Genomic DNA, 25,294 nt, shown 5'->3' with positions numbered 1-25,294 from the left:
TGACTACTAGTTTATGAGATATTATCATAAAAGTAGGTAACCATGGTGATCAATGTGTTTTTTTTATAATCCGTGGGTTGGTTGCTAGAAGCTTTACTATAATAAGAGCAGTGTTCATCCATTTGTCTGATGCCACACAAATGTGTTAGGAATAAAATTACTTTAAACAGGATTTGAACTCAAGCGCTCTGATTCGCTTTCCGGCACTCTAACCACTAAACCATTAAATTTCCCAATCTGTACTTAAACAAAAGGAAACCATTATCTGGATGTATTGACCCCATAAGAGCATATTAACAACTCATCTTGAGCGTAGTTTGCTTTGGAAAATTGTTTATTTTTATCACACTTTATTGTTAGCAATGACCAGTCGTACTAGACGCATTACAGCTACATGCACAAGTTTTTACTAATTTTGGATCTATGGATTTTGGGTGACTTTTACCAAACAATAATACTAATGAAGTTTATTGCTCATATTTTATCAGTAACAATAATGCCATAAACTGTAATAATTTTGATAAATCATCCAACTCGGACACGCTCTCAGTTTTTTGATAAATCGTCCAACTCAGGCATACACACAGTCTTTTTGAAAATGGTCGACAAAGGGTATGTTCTCATTTTGCAATGCATTTGTGGTATTTTTCATGACATCAATTACTGTAAATTTGTATAATGATTAATTTAGTACACAAATATTGTTGATAGATCGCGTAGTTCAAAAGCTATGACGATTTATATGCGCCCCTGACCAATATTAGGTTTTTTTCGAAACCATAATTATGTATTTGTATCAATATTTGCATTATTGACTATCAATGTGCCTTCTTCCTAGTCCGTGGGTTGTTTGCTAGAAGCTTTACTATAATGGCTATAATAAGAGCAGTGTTTGTCCATATGTCCGTTCCTCCATCTGAAGCCTCGCCAAAAGTGTTAGGAATAAAATTACCTCAAACAGGATTTGAACTCAAGCGCTCTGATTCGCTTTCCGGCACTCTAACCACTAAACCATTAAATTTCCCTATCTGTACTTAAACGAAAAGAAACCATTATCTGGATGTATTGACCACATAAGAGCATATTAACAACTCATCTTGAGCGTTGTTTCGCTTTGAAAATCGTTTATTTTTATCGCACTTTATTGTTAGCAATGACCAGTCGTGTTAGACGCATTGCAACTATGAATTTTTACTAATTTTAGTCTATGAACTTTGGGTGATTTTTATTGAACAATAGTACTACTGAGAGCTGTTATTCATTATATCAGTAATAGTGCTGTAAATTATGATAATATTGATAAATCATCTAACTCCAAGAAGGCAACATTTTTCTAAAAATTATAACTCTTAATAAAAAAACATGAGCAAACAACTTCTGATCAATTTTATAGTAAAATCTAGCAGTCACTTTTATGAAGAAAGTGAAAGTTCAACAAATGTTCAACAACATGCTACTCAAATTAATAACAACTCCTCTGATTCAAAGAATTCTTTAGTAGATGTTGTAGGTGATGTAAATGACATGGACTTGGCAGCCCCTTTGTTTCCAGATGATGATCATGATTTTATGGACATCATTGACCATGAAAATATTGCACAAAGCAATATTGCTCCTCCCAATGCTGCCCCCCTTCATCACATTCCTCATTTTCAATCTTTAGATTGTCCTGATTTTCAAAAACTGCGTAACAACTTTCTAGGCAGACTTGACAACAACATATCACAGCTTACATGTACTGTATGTAATGAGAAACATTTCATTACATACAATGCTCAAATACAACTATGTCATACGTGCCAACACGTTCCCCTGTCAAATTCCTAGATTAATAGAATTTACTTTTTGAAGTCGTGCTCCCTCAAATTTATTTTATATCATCTCGAACAACTCTCATGCACACTACACTCTGTCAATTTTTGTTGACAACTACTTTTTCAACAACCAGCACTACCCTTTATTTTTTCCATTATAACTTATTCCATTATCAGGTCGTGGGCTGTATGACAGGGGAATTTCTAGTTTTGGATCATCACTTTTGTGTAGTGGCGAAGCTATAGCAGTTTTCCATAAATAGATACAAGGTGAATTTTGACTCCACCACTGACATCCTAAATTGCTGCAAAATAGTTATAACTTAAAAAAGTTGCAAACCTGCGGCTTTTAGGAATTAATTTTAGTGACAGGGGAGATAATTCCTAAAACATGATTTTTATTCAAACTTTCTCTCAGAAGTGAGAATGGCAGTTTCGGCAACTTCAGTTTTGAATTTCTGATACCCAAGTTAGTATTAATAACAGCAGGAATTGCCATTGAAAGGGGCGCCAACAGAACTGCATTTCTCGAGCACTTTTGTCTGCTGCGGCCCACAGCTGTTGTAAACGTAAAAATAAAGCGAGATATTCTAAAGAACAAACTCTATGAAAGGAGTGGTGGCCATGAAAAAGACCGTGGGGGAATAACTCCGAAGAGCTGTCTTATTTGGATGCTATCGATCCCATGGACGTCAGGCTCATCAAGGCGCTCCGGACACCCGGCGCAGAGAAACATGGTGAACTGATCAAAGGGAAAAGGTGACGTAGCCAATATATATATATACATATATATATATATATATATATATATATATATATATATATATATATAGAGAGAGAGAGAAGAGACCTCTGGGATAGTGGTTGACCTGAAAAAGATAACAGGCGCCATTTATTAAGGCTTTTACGCAGTGAACAATCTTCTATAATTTATTTCTTACCGTTCACTCATTGGAAGACATTTTTTATGTTCATGGTTACATGTCAAAATATTCTAAGTTTCTGTTATAATTAATTGTTAGTGGTTTAAGATTACTTAAACAATATTGTTTCCGTTTTTGTTCTACGTTTTCTCGAGATAAGATTTTGTAATTAGCCCTTTTCATTATCGAAATATGTCTTATTGTTTTTTACAATTGCTGTTCGCTACCCAGTATATGTAGAATTTTCTGGGCTCTTTGTTAGTGTTTAGATTGTTACGGTACAGTGGCTCATTGTCTAGCAATAATTTTGTATTGTTCTGTATGTGAAAATTCTTAGAAACTCGGCAGTCAGCAAGACTATATGATTGGTTGGTTTGAACGATAACCGTCAATCTCTAGGCCAATCGCTTATGTAATATAAATACTGCCACTAATTTTTAGGCAGTTCAGCTTGGGTTTGACTCTTGAATTAAACACATGATTAGTATTACTATAATAAAGTCGTTATTGTTGGAAAAATATCGTTTATTATCGTTACTAACAGCAAGCTCACACAAAATTACTACAACTAAATTGAATAATTAAATAATTATCCTTACAAGAGTTGTGTTCTCTCCTGTTCGTTCGGCAGGTTGTACAGTTGGCAGCGTTGGGTTCAGCGCACTCTGTTGGTTTCAGCAGAGCACAAGTGAGTTGGGTTAAGCACCCTCCTGTTGGTTTCAGCAGGTTGTACAGTCAGCAGCATTGGGTTCAGCGCACTCTGTTTGTTTCAGCAGAGCACAAGTGAGTTGGGTTAAGCTCCCTCCTGTTGGTTTCAGCAGGTTGTACTACAACCTGCCGTACCCAACAGGAGGGAGCTGAAACCAACTCACTTGTGCTCTGCTGAAACCAACAGAGTGCGCTGAACCCAACGCTGCTGACTGTACAACCTGCTGAAACCAACAGGAGGGAGCTGAACCCAACTCACTTCCGTTCTGCTGAAACCAACAGAGTGCGCTGAAACCAACGCTGCCAACTGTACAACCGTTGTACAGTTGGCAGCGTTGGTTTCAGCGCACTCTGTTGGTTTCAGCAGAACGGAAGTGAGTTGGGTTCAGCTCCCTCCTGTTGGTTTCAGCAGGTTGTACAGTCAGCAGCGTTGGGTTCAGCGCACTCTGTTGGGTTCAGCAGAGCATAAATGAGTTGGCTTCAGCTCCCTCCTGTTGGGTTCAGCAGGTTGTAACGTTGGTTAAAGCGCAGAGAACTAGAGCTAGGGGTTGTCCCCACTCCACTTTTGCGAGTTTTCTTCACAGCCAAATTGTGGAGTTGCTGCAATGATTTACAGCCCCCCCCCCCAGGGGGCTGTATATCATTGGTTGCTGTTACAATTTTATCACGAAAACGACTACCGTTTAGGCAAATAGTTGTCTTACTATCAAAGACTGGTGCACCATTTGCTATTTGCCAGTAATGTAGATGAGTTGGTATTCTTTTTTTCCTTCTGAGGTGCCTATTCATTTCTTTCTAATTTTTTTCTAGACATTCTCATAATCAATCAATCTGAATTAATGTAAACTTTTACCATTTTCTTACTCACAATTACTAACTCACTATTACTCTGAAATATACTTACATCTGTCCATAAACACAGGAGTTAATACGATCTTAATACGTGGATTATGATGATGAGTTCGAGAGCGTTTTTGGATAGATGTAAATATATTTCAGAGAAATAGTTGGTAAAAAATGATACAAATTTAAGTTGATTTAGATTGATAAAAATGTCTAAAAAAGAATTAAAAAGAAATGAATGAATAGGCACTTCAGCAGGAAAATAAAGAATATAACTTGTCTAATGGCAAATGTCGCCCCGGTCTTTGATATCTCGTCTTTATACCACGCACAGATACTAGTCATACGTCAAGGGACGTTGCGAGTAGGTATGTAATAACAAACATCGTCAAGTTCGCGACGAGCAAGTAGCGAAGTACGTTCCCGAGCATACGCACTTTCAAGTCAGTTTTTAGTACGCGTTCTTAAAAGGTAATTTGTAAAGCGATCGCTTGACTGATAAGCTACTTTGGATAATTTAAATTTTGCTGATATTATCAGCCTGTACTAGTCTGTCCTTCAATAAGCTACCATGAAGTTTGCTGAACATCTATCTGCTCACATCACTCCTGAATGGAGAAAACAATACATAGAATATGAGGTATGTTTGATTTAACCATTGCTAACAAGATAGTAACTTAAAGTAAACGTGGTTGGTTGTACTGAATGATTCAATCCTTATCTTCGTCGTACCAAAGACCATAATATAGTCTAGGCAACTTCATAACCGATCAAGCGGCGCCCACGATTAGATTATAATAAAAAATGTGGTCTAAAGCTCCGAATAAAATAATCTGTAATTTTCATTTGCAAAGCGTAATTTAAAGTTTGTCTATTGCTAATCGCGTCATGAGATCCCAAAGATACGTTACATAGTACTAATTATGAATGGTACCAGCCAACCTTTTGTGTCTTGAATCTCCCATTGTCGTAATGAGATTTACATGTAAATAACTTTCGAATCGAGAGCTCCATATTAAACTCTGTGGAAAAGATCAACGCTGTAATGACTCTGACTGAAACTATAGAACTAGCTGTCCGGTGAGACGAGTGCTTGTAATATAGATATTCCATCGATTTGGGATTAGCTTCAATAACGGGCTGGGCTATATGTTTTTAATAAAATGAAATATTTGCTTGTAATTATATGTGTTATCTGCTTGTGATTATGTGTGTGCTGCTTGTGAGAAGGGGCCCTATTTACTTGTGTCTAGATGTCCTATCTGCTTATGTTGTATATGCTATCTTATTTTGATGAGAGGCACTGTAGCCTATGCTTGTAATGAATTGTGCCATCTGCTTAGACTATGATGAGATGTGCCATCTGCTTTTGATAAGATATGTTATCTACTTTTGATGTGATATGCTATCTGCTTGTGATGAGATGCTATCTGCTTTTAATGAGATATGCTATCTGCTTGTGATGAGATGTGCTATCTGCTTGTGATGAGATGTGGTTTCTGCTTGTGATGAGATGTTCTATTTTCCTGTGATGAGCTGTGGTATCTGCTTGTGATGAGCTGTGGTATCTGCTTGTGATGTCATATGCTATCTGCTTGTGATGCGATGTACTATCTACTTGTGATGGTATGTGCTATTTTTTTGTGATGAAAGGTGTTATCTGCTTGGGATAAAATGTAATATTTGCTTGTGATGAGAGGTGCTATCTGCTTTTGATAGATTCAACTTTAATTTTGCATTCTTGGTAAGCAGCTGTAGATGTGTTGCTAACGATAATGCAACTCCAGAAGGGTTCTAAATGCTAAGATAACAGTGTCTAGACATTTTGATCAAGACTTTAGTGTAATATGATCAGATGTGCCTTCAAGGCCTCACTATTTATTGTCTATGTGTATAAGTCCTTACGATGTATTTACCTTTCATATGACATATCTACCTTCTCATCGTATTTTTCAATTTGTAATTATATTCCTGCCCTAAAGTGTCAACAGAAATCTGAACCCTAGGTGTAAACTTTCAACCGCTTTCCAGCAAGCTTATCGAAAGTAAGAAACTACTTCCACAAATAATCAGTGATAAAATTACTGTGTTGTTTCCTGTGATATGTACTAGGTCAGCTCAAATCAGTTAGTCACATGTGAATTTTTAACAAGGCTAACTGTGCATTTCATAACTAAGGCCAAGTGAAATCATAAATTGAGTTGAATAACTGAGAATTCTGTAAATAATGTTCGGGAATGTTATGGTATAAATTTAATAAGTTTCAAGTTAGTTTTAATATTTGAAAATTATTGAATGAAAAGCCCTCTCGTGTAAATATTTCTACTTTAGGGTGAAACATTTGTATGCTGCAGCAAGAGTCCTTAGGGATCTTACTATATTTACAAAGATTTCAGGCTTTGTGTGGGGGAGAAGGGGCAATATGGACACCAAATTTTCAAGCGCCCTTAGTTTCATTTGCGTTGGAGCTACAATTTCAGATTTTTCATCTTAGAGTTCAGTGTCATAATTTACCTTATGCTCATGGAATATACACATGATGCATTGATGCACAAATTAATTATTGCCCATTATTTACATTGTGCAACCTATCCATAATACCCACCCGAGTAGGGTAGTATTGACACACAGCGTTTCGCGCAATATGTTCATACTATATGCTACAGTTGCTACTATTATGCTTTTTCATGTGACGTTTATTTGCACTATATTAAACAAAGCATTTCCAAATAGTTATATCATTATACAAATCCTTTGAATTAGTATTAGCATATAAGGAAACATTCAAATGAAATGTACTAAATTTGGACTAAATGAATGTAATAATAATGTCATGCTGTTGACAATACAGAAGCTAATATACATATATATAGCACTAAGTTTATATACCAATAAGTAATAGGTAATCAGAAAAATTAAATGAGGTAAAACTATTATTTGAAATACTAGCAATTCAACAAACTATAAGGTCTTAAGCTTGTGACAATGAGTACCATCATTGAAATACTGTTTTCGATATGGTAGACAACAAACTCATGTTAGATTTTATGAACTCAAGTTCATAGCAAATTTCAAGCCTCCCAATTGCCTCATAGTGCTTCCATTTGATATTGGTGGTGGTAACGCCAGCACTATTTGACTTTTCTCAACAAACATACAATCTGACTGATCTGATTTAGTAAATCATCCATTTGAAAACCGATAGAAATCTATCTTAACCTCATCTTCATTTACTTCTAGTGCTTACATAGTAGATTACATTTTGCTTTTGTTTAAATTTAACAACAGAAAATCGCTCTGGTATCAGCTGGTAATCAATTTCTTCTTCGGCCTGCTTTGAATCTGTTGATACTGGAGTGTTTTCCTCACATTCATATCTCTTCCATGATCACATGTGTCGTTGGAGGTTTTCCTTCACTTGTAAACATGAAATAGAAGACTCGGTAACTTCCATCAATTTCTCAGGAATTTCAGTGATAATTGAACTCTGTACGGTTGTCTTTTAGTTGCACTTTGTTTCCTTTGCGTCCAAGGCTTGTGGCCTCAGGCGATCACAATGTTCAACTGCTATTCCGCTTGTGGAAACCTTCGAGCCAATTTTTACCAGCCATCTTCTCACTCTGCCATTTTGTTGGTATGTCTATTTTCAAGTTCACTGCATACTTGTTAGCAAGCTGTCTTGTTTGTTTAAGACTGAGTCCATAGAACATCTTTGAACAAGAAAGGATATATATTCAGTCAGATTATGTTCCTCTTCTGCTGTAAAGACAGTTTTGCGTCCCAGAGCAGTCTCACTGCTGCCACTGTTCAAATAACATATCAGAGTTGGCCTGCTGATGCCAACAGCTTTAGAGTCCTCACCGTTCCTCTTGCCTTTTTGCTGAACTTCCTGCATGGCTTGCTGGAGTAACTCACTCTATGCCTAGGTATCATTGATCTCGAAATAACAGTTATACATATGCTAAAGTTGCACCTACTGGCTACCTACAATCATTAATTTAAGAATTTTTTAGCTTTTTTTATTAAAGTTGGTTTGTCAATATATTTCAACAAGGATAGGGTAATATGTACAGTTGTCCAATTTCCCCCATTTCCTGCTGTCCATATTACACTACAATGCTGTTTTAAATAATTTAGTAAATATATTTTCAAGTGTTGTCCTCCCACCTTGCTGTTAGTAGTTGTTCATATGAAATATTACATGAATAAAAAGTTTAACATCATCAGCGTGTCTTATATCAGAAAGATCAACAGTTTTGTGTCACACAAAGTATTTACTATAGAATAGTCAAATGATGTTTTACTTACCATTTAGCTTGAAAATGTATAGATATTGTCTACAACACAATGTGCTTGCTAAAACAGGAAATGAAACAATTTACCAAAGAAATTAAGTAGACTCACGCAGTATACAGTCAAATCCTGAAAGTTTTACCCTACTGTCCATATTCCCCCATTTTCTCCTACTACTTTTATCTGTTGCCAACTAGGCTTTTATAACATGTTTGTCAAATGTGCCATTGTGAACCCGGTTCATCACAAAGCTAGGGTAACCAGAATAGTCATCAGTCTTTCTCAAAACCTATTGAATATATAAATCTCAAAGTTTCTGTAAGTTCAAAGTGTGTATGTACTTTAGTTTGCCCATCTATAGCTATTAAAATATTGGAATGAAGAATCCGTATCGCAGAAGAATTGATCTCGGAACCTTTCGATCACCGGGCTAATACCTTATCGATTAGGCTACGCGAGATTGATAAATTCATTGGGTGATATATGTCAATATCCAGGTAAAAATACGCTACCGCTCTCCGTTATGGCGTAATGTAGTTTTATGCTCCCTCTCATGGCTCTTATTAGTAAGTTTACTCAAATTAGCCAATGTCAATGCGCCAGGCTAATGGCAAGTGGCAAGGAACTACATTACTTCTCAATGTTTATAAGCTGATTTTTAATACTTGTGCAACGCTGGGCATTCCGCTAGTATAAATACATGAGTATAATTTTTTTGTTAATAATTAATGCTGATGTTAAATGTGTAACCTTATCATGATGCAAAACCGGAACAAAAGTTTTTGATTTTACACATACCGGTAGATGTGACTACACATACCTTTATATGTGACTAGACATACATGTATATGTGACTAGACATACCTTTTTATGTAGCTAGACATACCTGTCAATGCGACTAGACATAACTGTATATATGTGACTAGACATACCAGTATGTGACTAGACACACCTTTATGTGTGACTAAACATACATGTATATGTGACTAGACATATCTATATATGCGACTAAACATACCTGTATATGCGACTCGACATACTTGTATATGTGACTAGACATCTATATATGTGACTAGACATACCTGTATATGTGACTAGAATAACCTGTATATGTGACTAGACATACCTGTATATGCGACTAGACATACTTGTCAATGCGACTGGACATACCTGTATATGCGACTAGACATACCTGTATATGTGACTAGACATACTTGTATATGTGACTAGACATACCTGTATATGCGACTAGACATACTTGTAGATGTGACTAAACATACCTGTATATGCGACTAGACATACTTGTATATCTGACTAGACGTACTTGTATATGTATGCATACATGCAGTGACACAGAGTGGCAAGTCAAGCATAAAAATTCATCATGTTTCAGAAGATGAAAAGGTTGCTGTATGATGCACAGGAAGCTGTCCCTGCTGCTGAAGGTAGGATCTACTTATAACATGATAGGTTTACAAGCTGTCAGCTGTTGTTGGTGCATACATGTACATCTCTAGTTCGCAAGAGTATATTTTAATGTATAATCACATGATGTTGAGAGGTCATAAAGAGGTTGTTACACCGCTTTCCTTTTAGTTTGTATTAGTCTCAGAAAGAATTCGTTATGACTATTAACAATGTCACTTGTTACCCGTTCTCTAGCTGTTTCCTCAAACATTGTTTGCAGATGTTAGACTGGAGATGTTAATGTTTGATTGTAGAAACGGATCCAGCCATCATTGAACGTTACTTTGCCAAGTTTCATGAGAACTTTTTTCGATTCTGTGATCAGCAGCTGAAAAAGATTAACATCTTTTTCTCAGGTTAGTTCTTTTGTTCCATATTTAGCACAAATAACATGAACATTGTGCCAATAGAGGTTATCTCTTAATAGTGCAATAAGTTCTGCAAAGAGGATTGATTATCCACTAAGGGAAAATGTTAGGATAAGCGGGAGGGATTACTACGGTTAATCAAGTGTGTAATGCCCCGCCGGATGGATAGTAAATACCCTACAGGGTGAAAATATTTGATGGATTTAAAGGTTGACTTGCAACAAAATTCACATTACAGTTATTTGGTACAAAAGATTCGCCATGTCTTACTCTGTTGTGTTGTAGGTGCCAAATATGTGGAAATGTGATTACAAGCTCTTAAAAGCTAAAAAACGAAAAGCCGCCGTAGATTGGAATCTCTGGATTTCGATGGCGTATCCGCGGAGTTTGGTTATTGTCTTGTCACGTGATGTTCTCGCGTGAATTGAAAGGCCAATAAAAAGCTCAATATAAAACTTATCGTAGCAATAGTTTATGACAAACACTTCGGGTTTTACCTAAGACCCCGTATCAAATATAGATGCTCGCTACTTTACAGTTTCAGCTTGGCCATTCCGTCCGACAATTCAACGTACGTGTACATGTCTGAGTTGCGATCATAAAAAATGTCAAATTCTGAAGAGTTAAGACCCTGGCGTTTCGAACCTGACGCTCTATCTGAAGAAGATCCTCAACAGAATCAAACTTCCCAGCAAGTAAGCACCGCCACTAGCCAACTCTTATGTGCCAAGCATAAGAGTAATACCTAATAATGCTAGTAATAATGCTAGTAATAATGCTAGTAATAATGCTAGTAATACCTAATAGTTTTAGCTAGAGAGTGATAGAACGAATATTATTATATATGATTTTAATGATGATAATTATCGCTTCAATATTGCGAAAAAATAATTACAGATTTTTCTCGAATGACAACATTAATAATTTTATGATGATAATTTAGTGCTGCGCTGATATACTGTTGGATAACATCGACCTGATGTATTAGCTATGGTTGCATAGACATATCTGTTCATTTCTTTAGGAGCTAATACCACCGGCTACAGAGTGGTGTGTCTGCAAGCGCTGTCAAGACATGCCATCTCTTCCTGAATGTTTGTGCTGCCATGATGCTGAGTTTGCGCATCGTCTCCATGACCGCGGGGAGCATGAATGCCTGTGTATGCATCCAGGTGTGGACGAACTTGTGGCGCCTGCACCCCTTGAGTTGGGGTGGAATAATTACCTGCGATATCATAGTGAGTTGGATTTTCATTTAATGCCAACAACACCAAAGCTATGCTAATGTGTCAAGCATTATCTACAATTCTTGTGTTACACATTTAATGCTTCGGTTGAACACACATATTCTGATCTCGTGGAACACAAGGAGAACTGTTATATTTGGCTTGTACACTTACTAAAGTAGAGAGTGTATTAGTTTTATGATTTTATTATATAAAGATCGAGATTATTTTGATGATCAGCAATTATTATTTTTCAATAATTGTTTTGGTGGATAATCTATTCCCATTTGGAGAGCCTTCGCCAAATGCTCGGAAAAGGTTGTGCGCATACCGCAATCCTGTGTTTTGGCTTATGCCGCAAATCTTGTTTGCAAGTCTGCAAACTCTTCTTCATCATCCGTTGGTGGGAAAAGAGCCCGAATCTTAAACACCAAACAGGCAGGTTGAGGCCGTCGCTCACCGCGACAAATTTGCGGCGTAAGCCAAAACACAAGCTTGCGGTATGCACACAACCTTTGTAACAACATCCGTTGTAATGGACCTCACTCTCAGGCCATAAGAAATTAGATCGGACTGGCATCGCTTGAAGCCTTCCAGCTCCATGGTGTTAGAGCTGGTGGTCTCCATTGACTGCAAAGTAAAGAAAGTTACGACCAACAATCACTTTCACATTATTTGAATGAATTATTTAGCTAGATCAGCAACTTCATGTTTATGTATTAATAACTACTAAAAAATTTCGGTTTTTGTCAGGCTGTGAAGTAAAAACTCAAAGTTTTACCTTGACAAGATGGCTGCTGACTATTAAACCGCAGCTCTGATCCATCATAGTGTAGCCCCGCATAGTGCGCAATGCCTCGGACTATCGCATCTACCATCACCTGCCAAATCAAGCTCCCAATCGATTGCTGCCATCAATCCCTTGTTATGCAGGGTGTACTGCTCAGCAATACACTGTAAAATATTGTAAAACTTCATTATACAAGATTAATTTGTATCATTATCATTAGTCTAAGAATGTAGAATCCTCTTCCCCCTTTTTGTGCTATATTATGATGAAAAATCAGAATTTTAAATTATAATATATTTCGCTTGAAGGATGACATATTTTCATTTCAAGAAAAAAATTGTTTCTAAATGTCGTTATTCAATTAGTGTGCCAAGCTTTTGCTCACATTTTCCAAGTTTATGGGTAAATATTAACACTCACACCATGTAAGTATTCTCTTTGTTGGTAGAGGCAAACACTGTGGCTTGGTATCGCGATGTTCAGGAGCGACAGAAAACAGAGGTTCTGCGTAAGGCATCCGCCAGAAAAGTGTGATGCAGCTGCCAGCAGGGGGTTGATGACGTGAGCTCTGTTCACCCTGGCAGTTGTTTCCCAAGTGTACGATTGGTGACAGGAGGCACATGTAACCTTGAACTCTATTCATCCGCCTACACGCACCATCGTGAATGAGCAGGGGAGGGCGCAGGCGTGGCAGTGAAATAGTCGCTGGAGTGCTGTCACACTTACTATTATTTTCTCCACTTTGAAAGAGGATTCGGGTCTGAAATCACAACACAACAATTGACTTGCAATAAGATTTGTACAACATCGTTTCCTGTTATTATATCATATTTGCTTGATCAGAAAAAGAATAAATATATAGCCATGCAATCATGAAACAGATTTTACAAAACGTTATCAGAATCCATGATATTGTAAACAAAAAAATGTGAGTAATAACTCTATGGATATTCTTTATATTTTGTCAAGTTTGGTTAAGTTCAGCTCTATCTTACATATAATTGGAGAGCGTTTGACGCTGGCCAACATAGCGCTCAAACTCTTCCCATTCTTCAGTGGTTGGCACAAACTCTTCATCGTCTAATACTAATAATAATCATCTAATAATATTAATATGCTATTAACGATGATACCAGAAAATGACAATAACTATTTTATATAACATATCTATAAGTGAGTGGGGTTAAGAAATTTGGCGAAATTAATCGTGAAACTTATAACATTATTTTATCAATTATAGATTAATATATTACGTTTTACAGATAGATATGCAGTATGAATTAGTTTTGTTATTATAATAAGAATAATACACGTAATTAAAAAGATAAAATACTAATAATATCATATTACAATTAAATGAGATTAATATTGTAATATTAAATATATAGATTAATACAGTAGTATTAGGAGAATACTAGAAAATAACCCGAGTTATTAATACAAGTAGTTCATAAAATAAATTACTCACGTGCTTTGGTGTCATGTGGAGTATGCAAACAGATTAGAAAACATGTCGTCTTTGAAATGGCGAAAACAAAGGTAAGAGTAAGCAGGCGAATAAATAGTTTGTCACATCCAGCTTCACCCAGTTGCTCCACGCCCGGTGAAGGTCTGGTCTTTTCTCTGCTCTTGGCCAAGAAAAAAGGTGCTTCTCAGCTTGGCAGCTGCACAAACACGATGTGGCGCGTTAGACATTATGACGAATTGAAATTAACAAGTTTAATACGAGAAAGCGTGTCTGTTATTTGCGATAGATCAAACTTGAACTGAAACTAACATTATCTGATCATGTGACTTACAATTCCCGCCATATGGCACGAACAATTTCAACAGCATTTTTCGACCATCATAGGGGACCAAAAGGCTCAACATGTTTATCCGAGGATGATATGCAATCGATCAAGCTGTTTAAAAATTAAACATATTTTTATGCTAGGTTTTGAGATATCACTGCTCAAAGTTGCAGCATTACGATGCCGATAAAATAGATGCGTAAGATCAATAGACATGGTTTTTATTGCAAGCGTGAAGTATATTTGCGAAAATATTTCGACGAATAAGGATGCATGAAAGTGTAAACAAACTATCTCGCACACATACATCACATTTTAGCCGTTTTGGAAAACGAATCCAAACTAGGGCGGTCTCGTGTGGCTGCGATTTTCTGTTCGTTTTTTAGCTTTTAAGAGCTTGTAATCACATTCCCACATATTTGGCACTTACAACACAACAGAGTAAGACATGCCGAATCTTTTGATACCAAATAACTGTAATGTGAATTTTATTGCAAGTCAACCTTTAATAATTCGCGATTTCGCGAACAGACGATTTTGCAAATTATTAAATTTCGCGAATAACTAGTTCTATTTTTAAACACAAGGGAAACTAACTACTGCCTCAAATTAAAAACTAATCGTCAGGCAGAAGTAGTAAACATAGCCGAGTTCCAAACTTTTTAAAAATCATCGCCGGGCTTTGAGGTAACCCCATTGCCAATGCATCACACTTTACAAAATTATTCAAGGTTGTCACAAGTTATTTGGTATTCGACACGGCATCATTTTCAAAAAATCTCCTGCAGTTCTCTATGTTGAAAAAACTCATAACTTACCACAAGTTGTTGGTTCATCAAAGGCCTCCAAAGCGATGAATATTCGCGATAACCTCTGGACACAGCAAGAAATTTCTAGCTTAGCATGATCGACTTGTAGTTGCCAGCTAAATAGAAACCTAAACACGCGGTGTACGCATGCGAAGGGTTAACTCTATTGCTAGCTGCAATAGAGTTAACTCTTATTAGAGAGTGATTGTGTTCTGCCGCGAATAAATTAGTCCGCAAATATGCGAGAAAAAGGCGATTTGCGCGAAACTTAGTTCTGCTAATATTTTCATCCTGTAGGTTCAGTCTTGTACGGAGACATTTGGTGATCCTGTTTATATATTTATTTATTTAGCACTGTAAAACTACAAACAGAAAAGCAAATTATTACAACATGGAAATAGTAGAAGGCTACACACAGGTTTTTAATAATTTATAAAAAAGTGATTATTGATAAAAACAGAATGAAAAACACGAGCAAGTTATATATATTACATGTATATTGGTAAATAGCGCATCTCTTTCACCCTATCCAGGAGATAGTTGATAGATAAACGGCTGTTAAGATAAAATTGTATAATAGTCGCTCAGCTTCATAACCTCGCAGTATGACGATATTTGTAAGAATAAATCCAAGAAAACAGCATTTAGCCAAACTGTGAAAACACCCTGCTGTGGCAGTGACAACAGATAAGTGGTGGGAGTTTAGTGCCATACAATTACCACATGGGTCTGGAAACAGATTTGATGGGATACTGCGGTTAAAGATGTGGTTGCGTCAAAAAGGTTGATTTAATGAAATTAAGACCAATAAAAGGCTAAAACATCGGCTACAATTTGATGTCATTTTTGTCTTTGTAGACTAACCCTGTCCAGAGATATTTGCTTTTGAATGAGGTCATCTTTTAAATAGCTCAAATTCCAGCGGGTGCTTCATTCGTGACATAATTAGTGATACATCTGAAAAGGGTCCTTGAGCGATAAATATAAGATCATTTTATTACTCAATCGTCAGCACAAAATTTTTATATAAGTCATAATAAATGTTATTACTCGTAAAAAGCGTCGTCTGTGATCTCAAGTTTAGGGATTTTACTCCAGTATTAGATCGCATGGACATCGATGTTTACTAAATTAATTAACATCGTTACTTTAATGAATTACTCGATCGATACGTTTTATTGACGAACAACAGAATTGTAAAAATGCTTCCAGTTACTGCAAAGGTGACTCCGAGTTTTCTGAGCATCAGGTGGTTATAAAGTTTGGGACAGACAGCTAATAGTTAGAGCTGACAGGTGTCAGCAGCGTTATGCTACAGAGAAAGATAGGAGAATGGAGGTAAATTTATCTTTTACTTTGAGTCTCCTATAGATATACTGTTGTGTTTACATTCAGATTATATTTCCCGGTTTGAGGTTATAATGTAATTTCCTGTGCGCGCGAGATACAGATGCACAGTGAGTTCTTGATGGCTTTTTTTTAATCCATAGCATCTAGCAATACAAAAGCTTAGGTTGATGAATATACTAAAGGTAATAATTTTAGTACTCGTGAATACATTTGCTAATTAATAGAATTATAACTTTTTGCTGTCACCAGTCATCGTTTTATAATTTTTTATCGTTTCACCTAGCTATATTTGCTTCAAATTTTCTTTGGCAGTTTTAGCTATTAAATTAGATTTATGATTAGACTTTAGATGTTCACTTGTAGAAAATGAAGAAAATCGATTGATCAATGCACATTTTTAACTTCTAGAACCAAAACTTCAAATCGTTGGCTTAGCGTACTTATGCTTTTGTTAAACATTTATTCATTTTTAAAATTACACTCGCAATCTATCTAACTCCCAATTTGAAAGCTTTCAGTAGATACACGTTAGAATGACATATCTATGAATGACATATTATATTTATTGCATTTGTTTTATTGATTAGAGGATGTTTATGTGGTCCCACCAGCCAAAGCAGCTTTGTCAGTGTCAGAGACTTAAATGTGTGCTGCATAAACCATGATGTTTTATTTGAGTTTGCTGCAGTAGATGACTTTGTCCTATTGTATGAGCTGAAACTATGTGAGTGGCCACGACTTGGATGGATATTTTTAATAAAAGTTTTAAGCTAAGATGAAAAATTTTTTGCTTGAAACAATTATATAAAAAAATAATATTGTTGATAATAATGCAAAACATGATTTGCAGAACATTGAATACATCATGGCCCCGTTGACACCTGTGCTGAAATCTTGTCTGATAGATTTATGAAGTGTAATCAGAGCTGTATGGACAGGTACTTTTGCATAGCGCGACCATTTGTTTTGTACTTGAATTAACTAATCAATTGTGACCAGTGAATCTTTTTTCTACAAATTGATACCAATAATGACTCGACAACGTTGACTATACAGTGTACATGACTTTTAGGGATGTAGTTGGTGCCGCCACATGTTTTTTTCCAAGAGGCAGTTTGCTTATTTTGCTTAGTAAGAAACTAGTTTCCGGTGTGGGTAGCGACGGAACTGTTCCGATACAAAAACCTTGAGACAATTATATTATAAACAGTTTGAATTATTAATTATTCTTTATACAAAGTAAAGTTAATTACAGAATACTCTTAGCAAATAATATTGATGTTTAAATTATTGGACCGATTTTATAAAATTGCTGAGAAGTAAACAATAACATAGAACTTTCTAGAATAAACAAGCTCTATACATAACAGTAATGACAAGAATGCGCAGGTTCTACTTAAACTAGTGATGTAACAGAATTTGTTGAGATTACGTATTGCTGCTGCCTGTGTCAAGTTGTATATCTCTGCTGCTCTGTAGCCTAACCCAGCTGTTCGAACACTGAGCAAATGTTTGCTTGGCATAATTACTGCAGACCCGTAAAAGTGGTAGTTGGTACTAAGATGTTTACACAGCATTTAGAGGAAGCTAATATGACAAGTTTTTAATTTCCCTTGTTTGAGACATTGATAATAATGTATCTGTAGCTGGATTTAAAATTTTATTCTAGCCAACATGAGCAAATACAATATAAAATATATGCCAATAGAGCCGCGTAGTACTAGACTTTTATCGCAATAGCTGATGTGAATACGAGAGATAGAGACAGGTTGTATCACGCGTTACATCATTTTGGGCAAGTCTGGGCATGTTTTTACGCGATCATTTTTTTATTTATTTTAATTTTCTAATATTTTGACAATGAGATTGCCTAACACAACAAACAACATATCAATTGATAGGTCTACAAAGAAAAATACTTTCTTTTAAAATCAACTCAAATTTGACGCAACCACATCTTAAAGCATAATAATGGATGAGCAGCGCAGTGACTGCAAAGTCAATAACCCAGTTACCTAATAGAAATGGAGACTGAAATTTTATAGCTAACTGGCACCCATTACAATGGGTTATTATAATAAACCATGAATCACTTGGGAATATAAATTGTAGCACTAGATCAAATTTGTAAACATGTCTTCTCCAGCGACTTCAAGTTGCATGAAGTAGTTATGTGTAAGATTTGATGTTGTTGTTAGTCAATTTTATATATGAGTCTGCTTATCAGTTCTTAGGTTTTATATCACATTTCAATTCTTTGGAGGGTAAGAGAATGTCATGAAATTTTGCAACATTCCGTCAGTTGTAATATTTTAATACTTGTGGCTCAAAGGTTGGTCGTTAGTCTCTAGTCAGTCGCTAATCGGTCTGCTATAATAGTACAGTATTCTTCGCAGTACTATACTATGTAGCTTGTTCGTTCCAATACCCATGCTTGCTTCAGATGGATAAAACAAACATTTAGGGACTTCCTAAGATGGCCTCTACGGTTGGTTTAGTGTTTTAGGGACTTCCAGAGATGGCCTATATAATTAGTCTAGTGTTTTAGGGACTTCCTAATATGGCCTATATGGTTGGTCTAGTGATTTATGGACTCCCTAAGATGGCCTATATGGTTGGTTTAGTGTTTCAGGGACTTTCTAAGATGGCCCGTATGGTTGGTCTAGTGTTTTAGAGAGTTCCTAAGATGGCCTACCGTAGGACACTTATATTTCGCTAGTATTTAGTTTTGTGAGTAGCTCACAGAGTAAAATTTCGAAGCAACTTAATTTTGCAGCTCTGATGAGTGCGAAAATATAGTGATGTGAAAATAAATGCAGTGGAGCAAACATAATTAGATTCCTCAGGTTCAGTTCACCGATAAAAAAAATTTCAATTTGCGAATAGTTTGTAATTGTGAACCGCAGGTAGAATGGTGTGGGCAAGGTCGATAATGCAATTTGATCGCTTGCTGCCATTTGTTTCTTGGACTATCAACAGGCCCGTTTTCACTGGGGCAGCTGGCCGGCTGAGCCGCCCCAACTTTTTGGGAATTTTTTACGGCTAAGTACAGTCCAACTCGGATAACTCGCCCTCAGATAAAATGTAACATTTCATCTCAAACACAAGGTTAACTCTAACGGATTTGTTTGGTCAGTTCCAACGCAATGATAATTTGCTTCAGATAACTCGACCTCAACATCATTTATTCGAAAAGTTATTTGCCCAACGGCCTTGGACACGGTTTTTATCGCTGTAGAATATCACTTCATTCCAAGCCATAGAGACAAACATCAACTTCTAGTAGTTCTTAGGCATCATTATTATCAGTTTTTATCGCTGTAGAATATCACTTCATTCCAAGCCATAGAGACAAACATCAACTTCTAGTAGTTCTTAGGCATCATTATTATCATCATCAGAGGCAAAATATTTTTGTTAATGACTTTTATAAAGGTTTGCAGAAGATCAAGTTTTATCAAACACCCGCTTGGCCATGTTCCGTCGAAGGCGTAAAAGCCTCCGAATGAACTTAAAATAAAATCCGCAAAATTGATCTTTGCTAAAACGCTCAAAAGAAAAAGATGTCTTTTTTCTGAGCGTTTTAACTGCGGTCATGTTTTGCCTATTTTAATTTAAAAACGTCTCGTCAGTCACATCACTTAAAACAAAACAAATCTCAAAAAATAACAAGTTATTGAAGAGGTGTCAGTGGTGAATCCAAACCTTTCCAGAGGCATGCTGCTTGTGTAGTACTGCGAGTGTCAGTGTGTCTTATTTTCTTTCAACACACGGTGCTCACTGCATTGGTTGATGTCCCAAGCAAACGATAACGCTACTAACGTGTGTGCATTGACATCAAATTCCTATCATTATAAGTCATTCTTAATGGGAAAATAATCATAATTAATTGCAAAATAATAACGTAGTAAATTTTGACGGTCAAACTATTTTGTTGGTTTATATTTTAACCATGCTATAGTGGTCGTTAAAAACGTTAAAATAAATGTCGTTATAAAATTCCATTCTACAGTATCAATGAACAAAGCTATTTAGTTTCGCTCTTTCGCTCGTTTGTTATGATAGTTTAGTTTCGCACATGAAACTTTCGCGAGAGGATGACACCGCGAAAACGCGAAAGTTAGATGCCGCGAATACATAAGTGTCCTAGGGTATATGGCTGGTCGAGTGTAAAAGGCTTGACTGCCAAATCACCATTGGTTTGGCATTTTACTGCACGACTGTAAAAAGGTAGATTATTGAAATATTTTACAGGAGTAATATGTTTGCTGCTCTTGCAGAGAAACTTGCTGAATGTATGCGTAAGCTTGCCAGCCTGAAGGCCGATCTTGAGCAGTCGATGGATCGACTGGATGAACATGAGCGGGTTGGCAGTCTTGATGGTGCATTGTCTACTAGGAAAAAGGTGAGGAGGAGTTCAGCCATTTTTATTCTCTAATGCTTTTGCCCATTTCTGGCAACTGTCAGTTAGTGATAATTTACTGATTCTGGCATGGCTTTGTTTTTTGGTTGGTGTCAAGGGCTGTCGAATATACCTGAAGATTATCCGAATATGACAGTGGTAGTTTTATGACTTTTTTATTTAACAATGATTGGAAAAACATCAGCCCTTTTCAACTCGGTGCTCATAATTTCTCGGACTGAGATGCTCGAGAGATGGATGACCGAGCTTAGAGTTTTCAGTAGACCATTAGCAAATTCCAGGTTTATCAATGGAGATATTAATTCACATAACATATACAGCCATACCTTAACATATGAGTCTAATGCATTCTGGAACTGAGCTCGTATGTCAATTTACTCGCATCACAAGGCACTATTTCATATATAAAATACCTAAGTCAAAATTAATCTGTTACCATGTTATAAAAAACACTTAAAGATGATATTATGATAGAAAAAGTGCTTTTCATTTTTATAAATCAGTACTTACACGAACAAAGTAACAAATACCTATTTGTTGTTATGTTCTGCAATAAAACATAACATCACTATGTACACTATTGAATGCAGTTTTACCTTCGAGACAGACGTTGTTGATAGGGGTGGTTTGAGAGAGACTTGAGAGCAATGCATTCGGTACACTGAACATTTGTGACTTTCCGTAATAGAGACTTTGAATTTAACACCAATGAATTTAGCTTACTAAACACACAATTGAAGATAAGTTTTCATCTGATACTAAACTTACTTTAATTTTTTTCATTATTTTTTTTAGTATCTGTTTCCGCTTTTGCCTCCCGTTTTCTATAAATTCTCTAAACCTTCTTCAAATTGATTCGGGAAGAAAACCCGGACGATGTTGTTTTTGGGAGTAGCCTTTTCCATACTTGGCTATGCAGTGTAGTGACGACTGAGAACAGGCTCTTATGCTTGTATCTCATGGAAGAAACTTGCTAGTAGCAGTAGTAAGTTAGCTCATACCACCAGTATCTCATATGCCGGGGCACTTGTATGTAGATGTGTACCTGTACTCTCTTCTTCACAAGTCTCTTCCGTGTTTTGCAATGGAGAAATACAAGTCTCTTCTATGTTTGGCAATGGATAGATACAAGTCTCTTCTATGTTTGGTAATGGAAAGATACAAGTCTCTTCTATGTTTGGCAATGGAGAGATACAAGTCTCTTCTATGTTTGGCAATGGAAAGATACAAGTCTCTTCTATGTTTAGCAATGGATAGATACAAGTCTCTTCTATGTTTGGCAATGGATAGGTACAAGTCTCTTCTATGTTTGGCAATGGATAGGTACAAGTCTCTTCTATGTTTGGCAATGGATAGATACAAGTCTCTTCTATGTTTGGCAATGGAAAGATACAAGTCTCTTCTATGTTTGGCAATGGATAGATACAAGTTTCTTCTATGTTTGGCAATGGAGAGATACAAGTCTCTTCTATGTTTGGCAATGGATAGATACAAGTCTCTTCTATGTTTGGCAATGGATAGATACAAGTCTCTTCTATGTTTGGCAATGGATAGATACAAGTCTCTTCTATGTTTGGCAATGGATAGATACAAGTCTCTTCTATGTTTGGTAATGGAGAGATACAAGTCTCTTCTATGTTTGGCAATGGAAAGATACAAGTCTCTTCTATGTTTGGCAATGAATAGATACAAGTCTCTTCCATGTTTGGCAATGGAGAGATACAAGTCTCTTCTATGTTTGGCAATGAATAGATACAAGTCTCTTCTATGTTTGGCAATGGATAGATACAAGTCTCTTCTATGTTTGGCAATGGATAGATACAAGTATCTTCTATGTTTGGCAATGGATAGATACAAGTCTCTTCTATGTTTGACAATGGATAGATACAAGTCTCTTCTATGTTTGGCAATGGAGAGATACAAGTCTCTTCTATGTTTGGCAATGGATAGATACAAGTCTCTTCTATGTTTGGCAATGGAGAGATACAAGTCTCTTCTATGTTTGGCAATGAATAGATACAAGTCTCTTCCATGTTTGGCAATGGAGAGATACAAGTCTCTTCTATGTTTGGCAATGGATAGATACAAGTCTCTTCTATGTTTGGCAATGGAGAGATACAAGTCTCTTCTATGTTTGGCAATGAATAGATACAAGTCTCTTCCATGTTTGGCAATGGAGAGATACAAGTCTCTTCTATGTTTGGCAATGAATAGATACAAGTCTCTTCTATGTTTGGCAATGGATAGATACAAGTCTCTTCTATGTTTGGTAATGGATAGATACAAGTCTCTTCTATGTTTGGCAATGGAAAGATACAAGTCTCTTCTATGTTTGGCAATGAATAGATACAAGTCTCTTCCATGTTTGGCAATGGAGAGATACAAGTCTCTTCTATGTTTGGCAATGAATAGATACAAGTCTCTTCTATGTTTGGCAATGGAGAGATACAAGTCTCTTCTATGTTTGGCAATGGAAAGATACAAGTCTCTTCTATGTTTGGCAATGAATAGATACAAGTCTCTTTCATGTTTGGCAATGGAGAGATACAAGTCTCTTCTATGTTTGGCAATGAATAGATACAAGTCTCTTCTATGTTTGGCAATGAATAGATACAAGTCTCTTCTATGTTTGGCAATGGATAGATACAAGTCTCTTCTATGTTTGGCAATGGAGAGATACAAGTCTCTTCTATGTTTGGTAATGGATAGATACAAGTCTCTTCTATGTTTGGCAATGGAAAGATACAAGTCTCTTCTATGTTTGGCAATGGAGAGATACAAGTCTCTTCTATGTTTGGCAATGGAGAGATACAAGTCTCTTCTATGTTTGGCAATGAATAGATACAAGTCTCTTCCATGTTTGGCAATGGAGAGATACAAGTCTCTTCTATGTTTGGCAATGAATAGATACAAGTCTCTTCTATGTTTGGCAATGGATAGATACAAGTCTCTTCTATGTTTGGTAATGGATAGATACAAGTCTCTTCTATGTTTGGCAATGGAAAGATACAAGTCTCTTCTATGTTTGGCAATGGATAGATACAAGTCTCTTCTATGTTTGGCAATGGATAGATACAAGTCTCTTCTATGTTTGGCAATGGAGAGATACAAGTCTCTTCTATGTTTGGCAATGGAGAGATACAAGTCTCTTCTATGTTTGGCAATGGATAGATACAAGTCTCTTCTATGTTTGGTAATGGATAGGTACAAGTCTCTTCTATGTTTGGCAATGGAGAGATACAAGTCTCTTCTATGTTTGGCAATGGAGAGATACAAGTCTCTTCTATGTTTGGTAATGGAAAGATACAAGTCTCTTCTATGTTTGGCAATGGATAGATACAAGTCTCTTCTATGTTTGGCAATGGATAGATACAAGTCTCTTCTATGTTTGGCAATGGATAGATACAAGTATCTTCTATGTTTGGCAATGGATAGATACAAGTCTCTTCTATGTTTGACAATGGATAGATACAAGTCTCTTCTATGTTTGGCAATGGATAGATACAAGTCTCTTCCATGTTTGGCAATGGAGAGATACAAGTCTCTTCTATGTTTGGCAATGGATAGATACAAGTCTCTTCTATGTTTGGTAATGGATAGATACAAGTCTCTTCTATGTTTGGCAATGGATAGATACAAGTCTCTTCTATGTTTGGCAATGGAGAGATACAAGTCTCTTCTATGTTTGGCAATGAATAGATACAAGTCTCTTCCATGTTTGGCAATGGAGAGATACAAGTCTCTTCTATGTTTGGCAATGAATAGATACAAGTCTCTTCTATGTTTGGCAATGGATAGATACAAGTCTCTTCTATGTTTGGTAATGGATAGATACAAGTCTCTTCTATGTTTGGTAATGGATAGATACAAGTCTCTTCTATGTTTGGCAATGGATAGATACAAGTCTCTTCTATGTTTGGCAATGAATAGATCAATTCGCATAAAATATACTCGGTTCTTCACAAGTCTGTGCCCTCTATATTTGGTTTGCAATGCTCCAGAAAGTCATAATACTTGGTGTTGAATGAATTTGGCGATGGTTTCCTCTCATTGATTTAGTGTGGCCCATCTTGAGAACGACTACAGCTGTCATTACGTTAACTGATTACTGAATAGTGAGTTCTCATTGGACTGTAGTTAGGGTAGCTTTTTCCCTGGAAGAGATGAAGTTTTTTTTTGTAAAAAAAGGGCTTGTGTTTGCATTATTTTAAGTCTGTCTCATCTTCAAACAGTTTTACTGTGTCATTTATTTGTGGTTAGCCATTTATTTGGTGTTTTGAAGTAGTCGTTCGATGACCGTTATGGCATATAGTGTGATGAGTTTTTTATCCACCGATATACAAAGTCGTCATGATCTCGCTGGTTTAGGGATTTTTACTACGCCGTGGTTATTAAAAACTCGGATACATATTCGTGATTGACTAATGAAAATATCACAAAATATATGTTTACCTGATTTTATCACTGAATGTTTATCTGCTCAGTTA

General features: G+C 36.3%; 1 protein-coding gene across 3 annotated transcripts in view; it reads left to right on the top strand.

The window, feature by feature from the left end:
* Nucleotides 1–4,487: 4,487 nt before the first annotated feature.
* Nucleotides 4,488–25,294, top strand: part of LOC137407358 (solute carrier family 53 member 1-like) — a 78,548-nt gene continuing 57,741 nt past the window's right edge. Inside the window, exons 1-4 of one of the 3 annotated variants that reach the window (XM_068093986.1) lie at nt 4,488–4,656; nt 9,975–10,026; nt 10,303–10,404; nt 20,665–20,789. In XM_068093986.1, coding sequence (XP_067950087.1) covers nt 9,978–10,026; nt 10,303–10,404; nt 20,665–20,789 — 276 coding nt within the window. In that variant the 5' untranslated portion in view covers nt 4,488–4,656; nt 9,975–9,977. Of the gene's footprint in view, nt 4,657–4,704; nt 4,929–9,974; nt 10,027–10,302; nt 10,405–20,664; nt 20,790–25,294 lie in introns of those variants that run through there. The other 2 variants (XM_068093984.1, XM_068093985.1) reach the window with 2 other exon arrangements.

Source organism: Watersipora subatra, chromosome 10 (genome assembly GCF_963576615.1).
Source record: "Watersipora subatra chromosome 10, tzWatSuba1.1, whole genome shotgun sequence".
NCBI classification, from domain to species: Eukaryota; Metazoa; Bryozoa; class Gymnolaemata; order Cheilostomatida; family Watersiporidae; genus Watersipora; species Watersipora subatra.
Note: the sequence above shows the minus strand (reverse complement) of the source record. Positions and strands in the feature narration are given on the sequence as shown.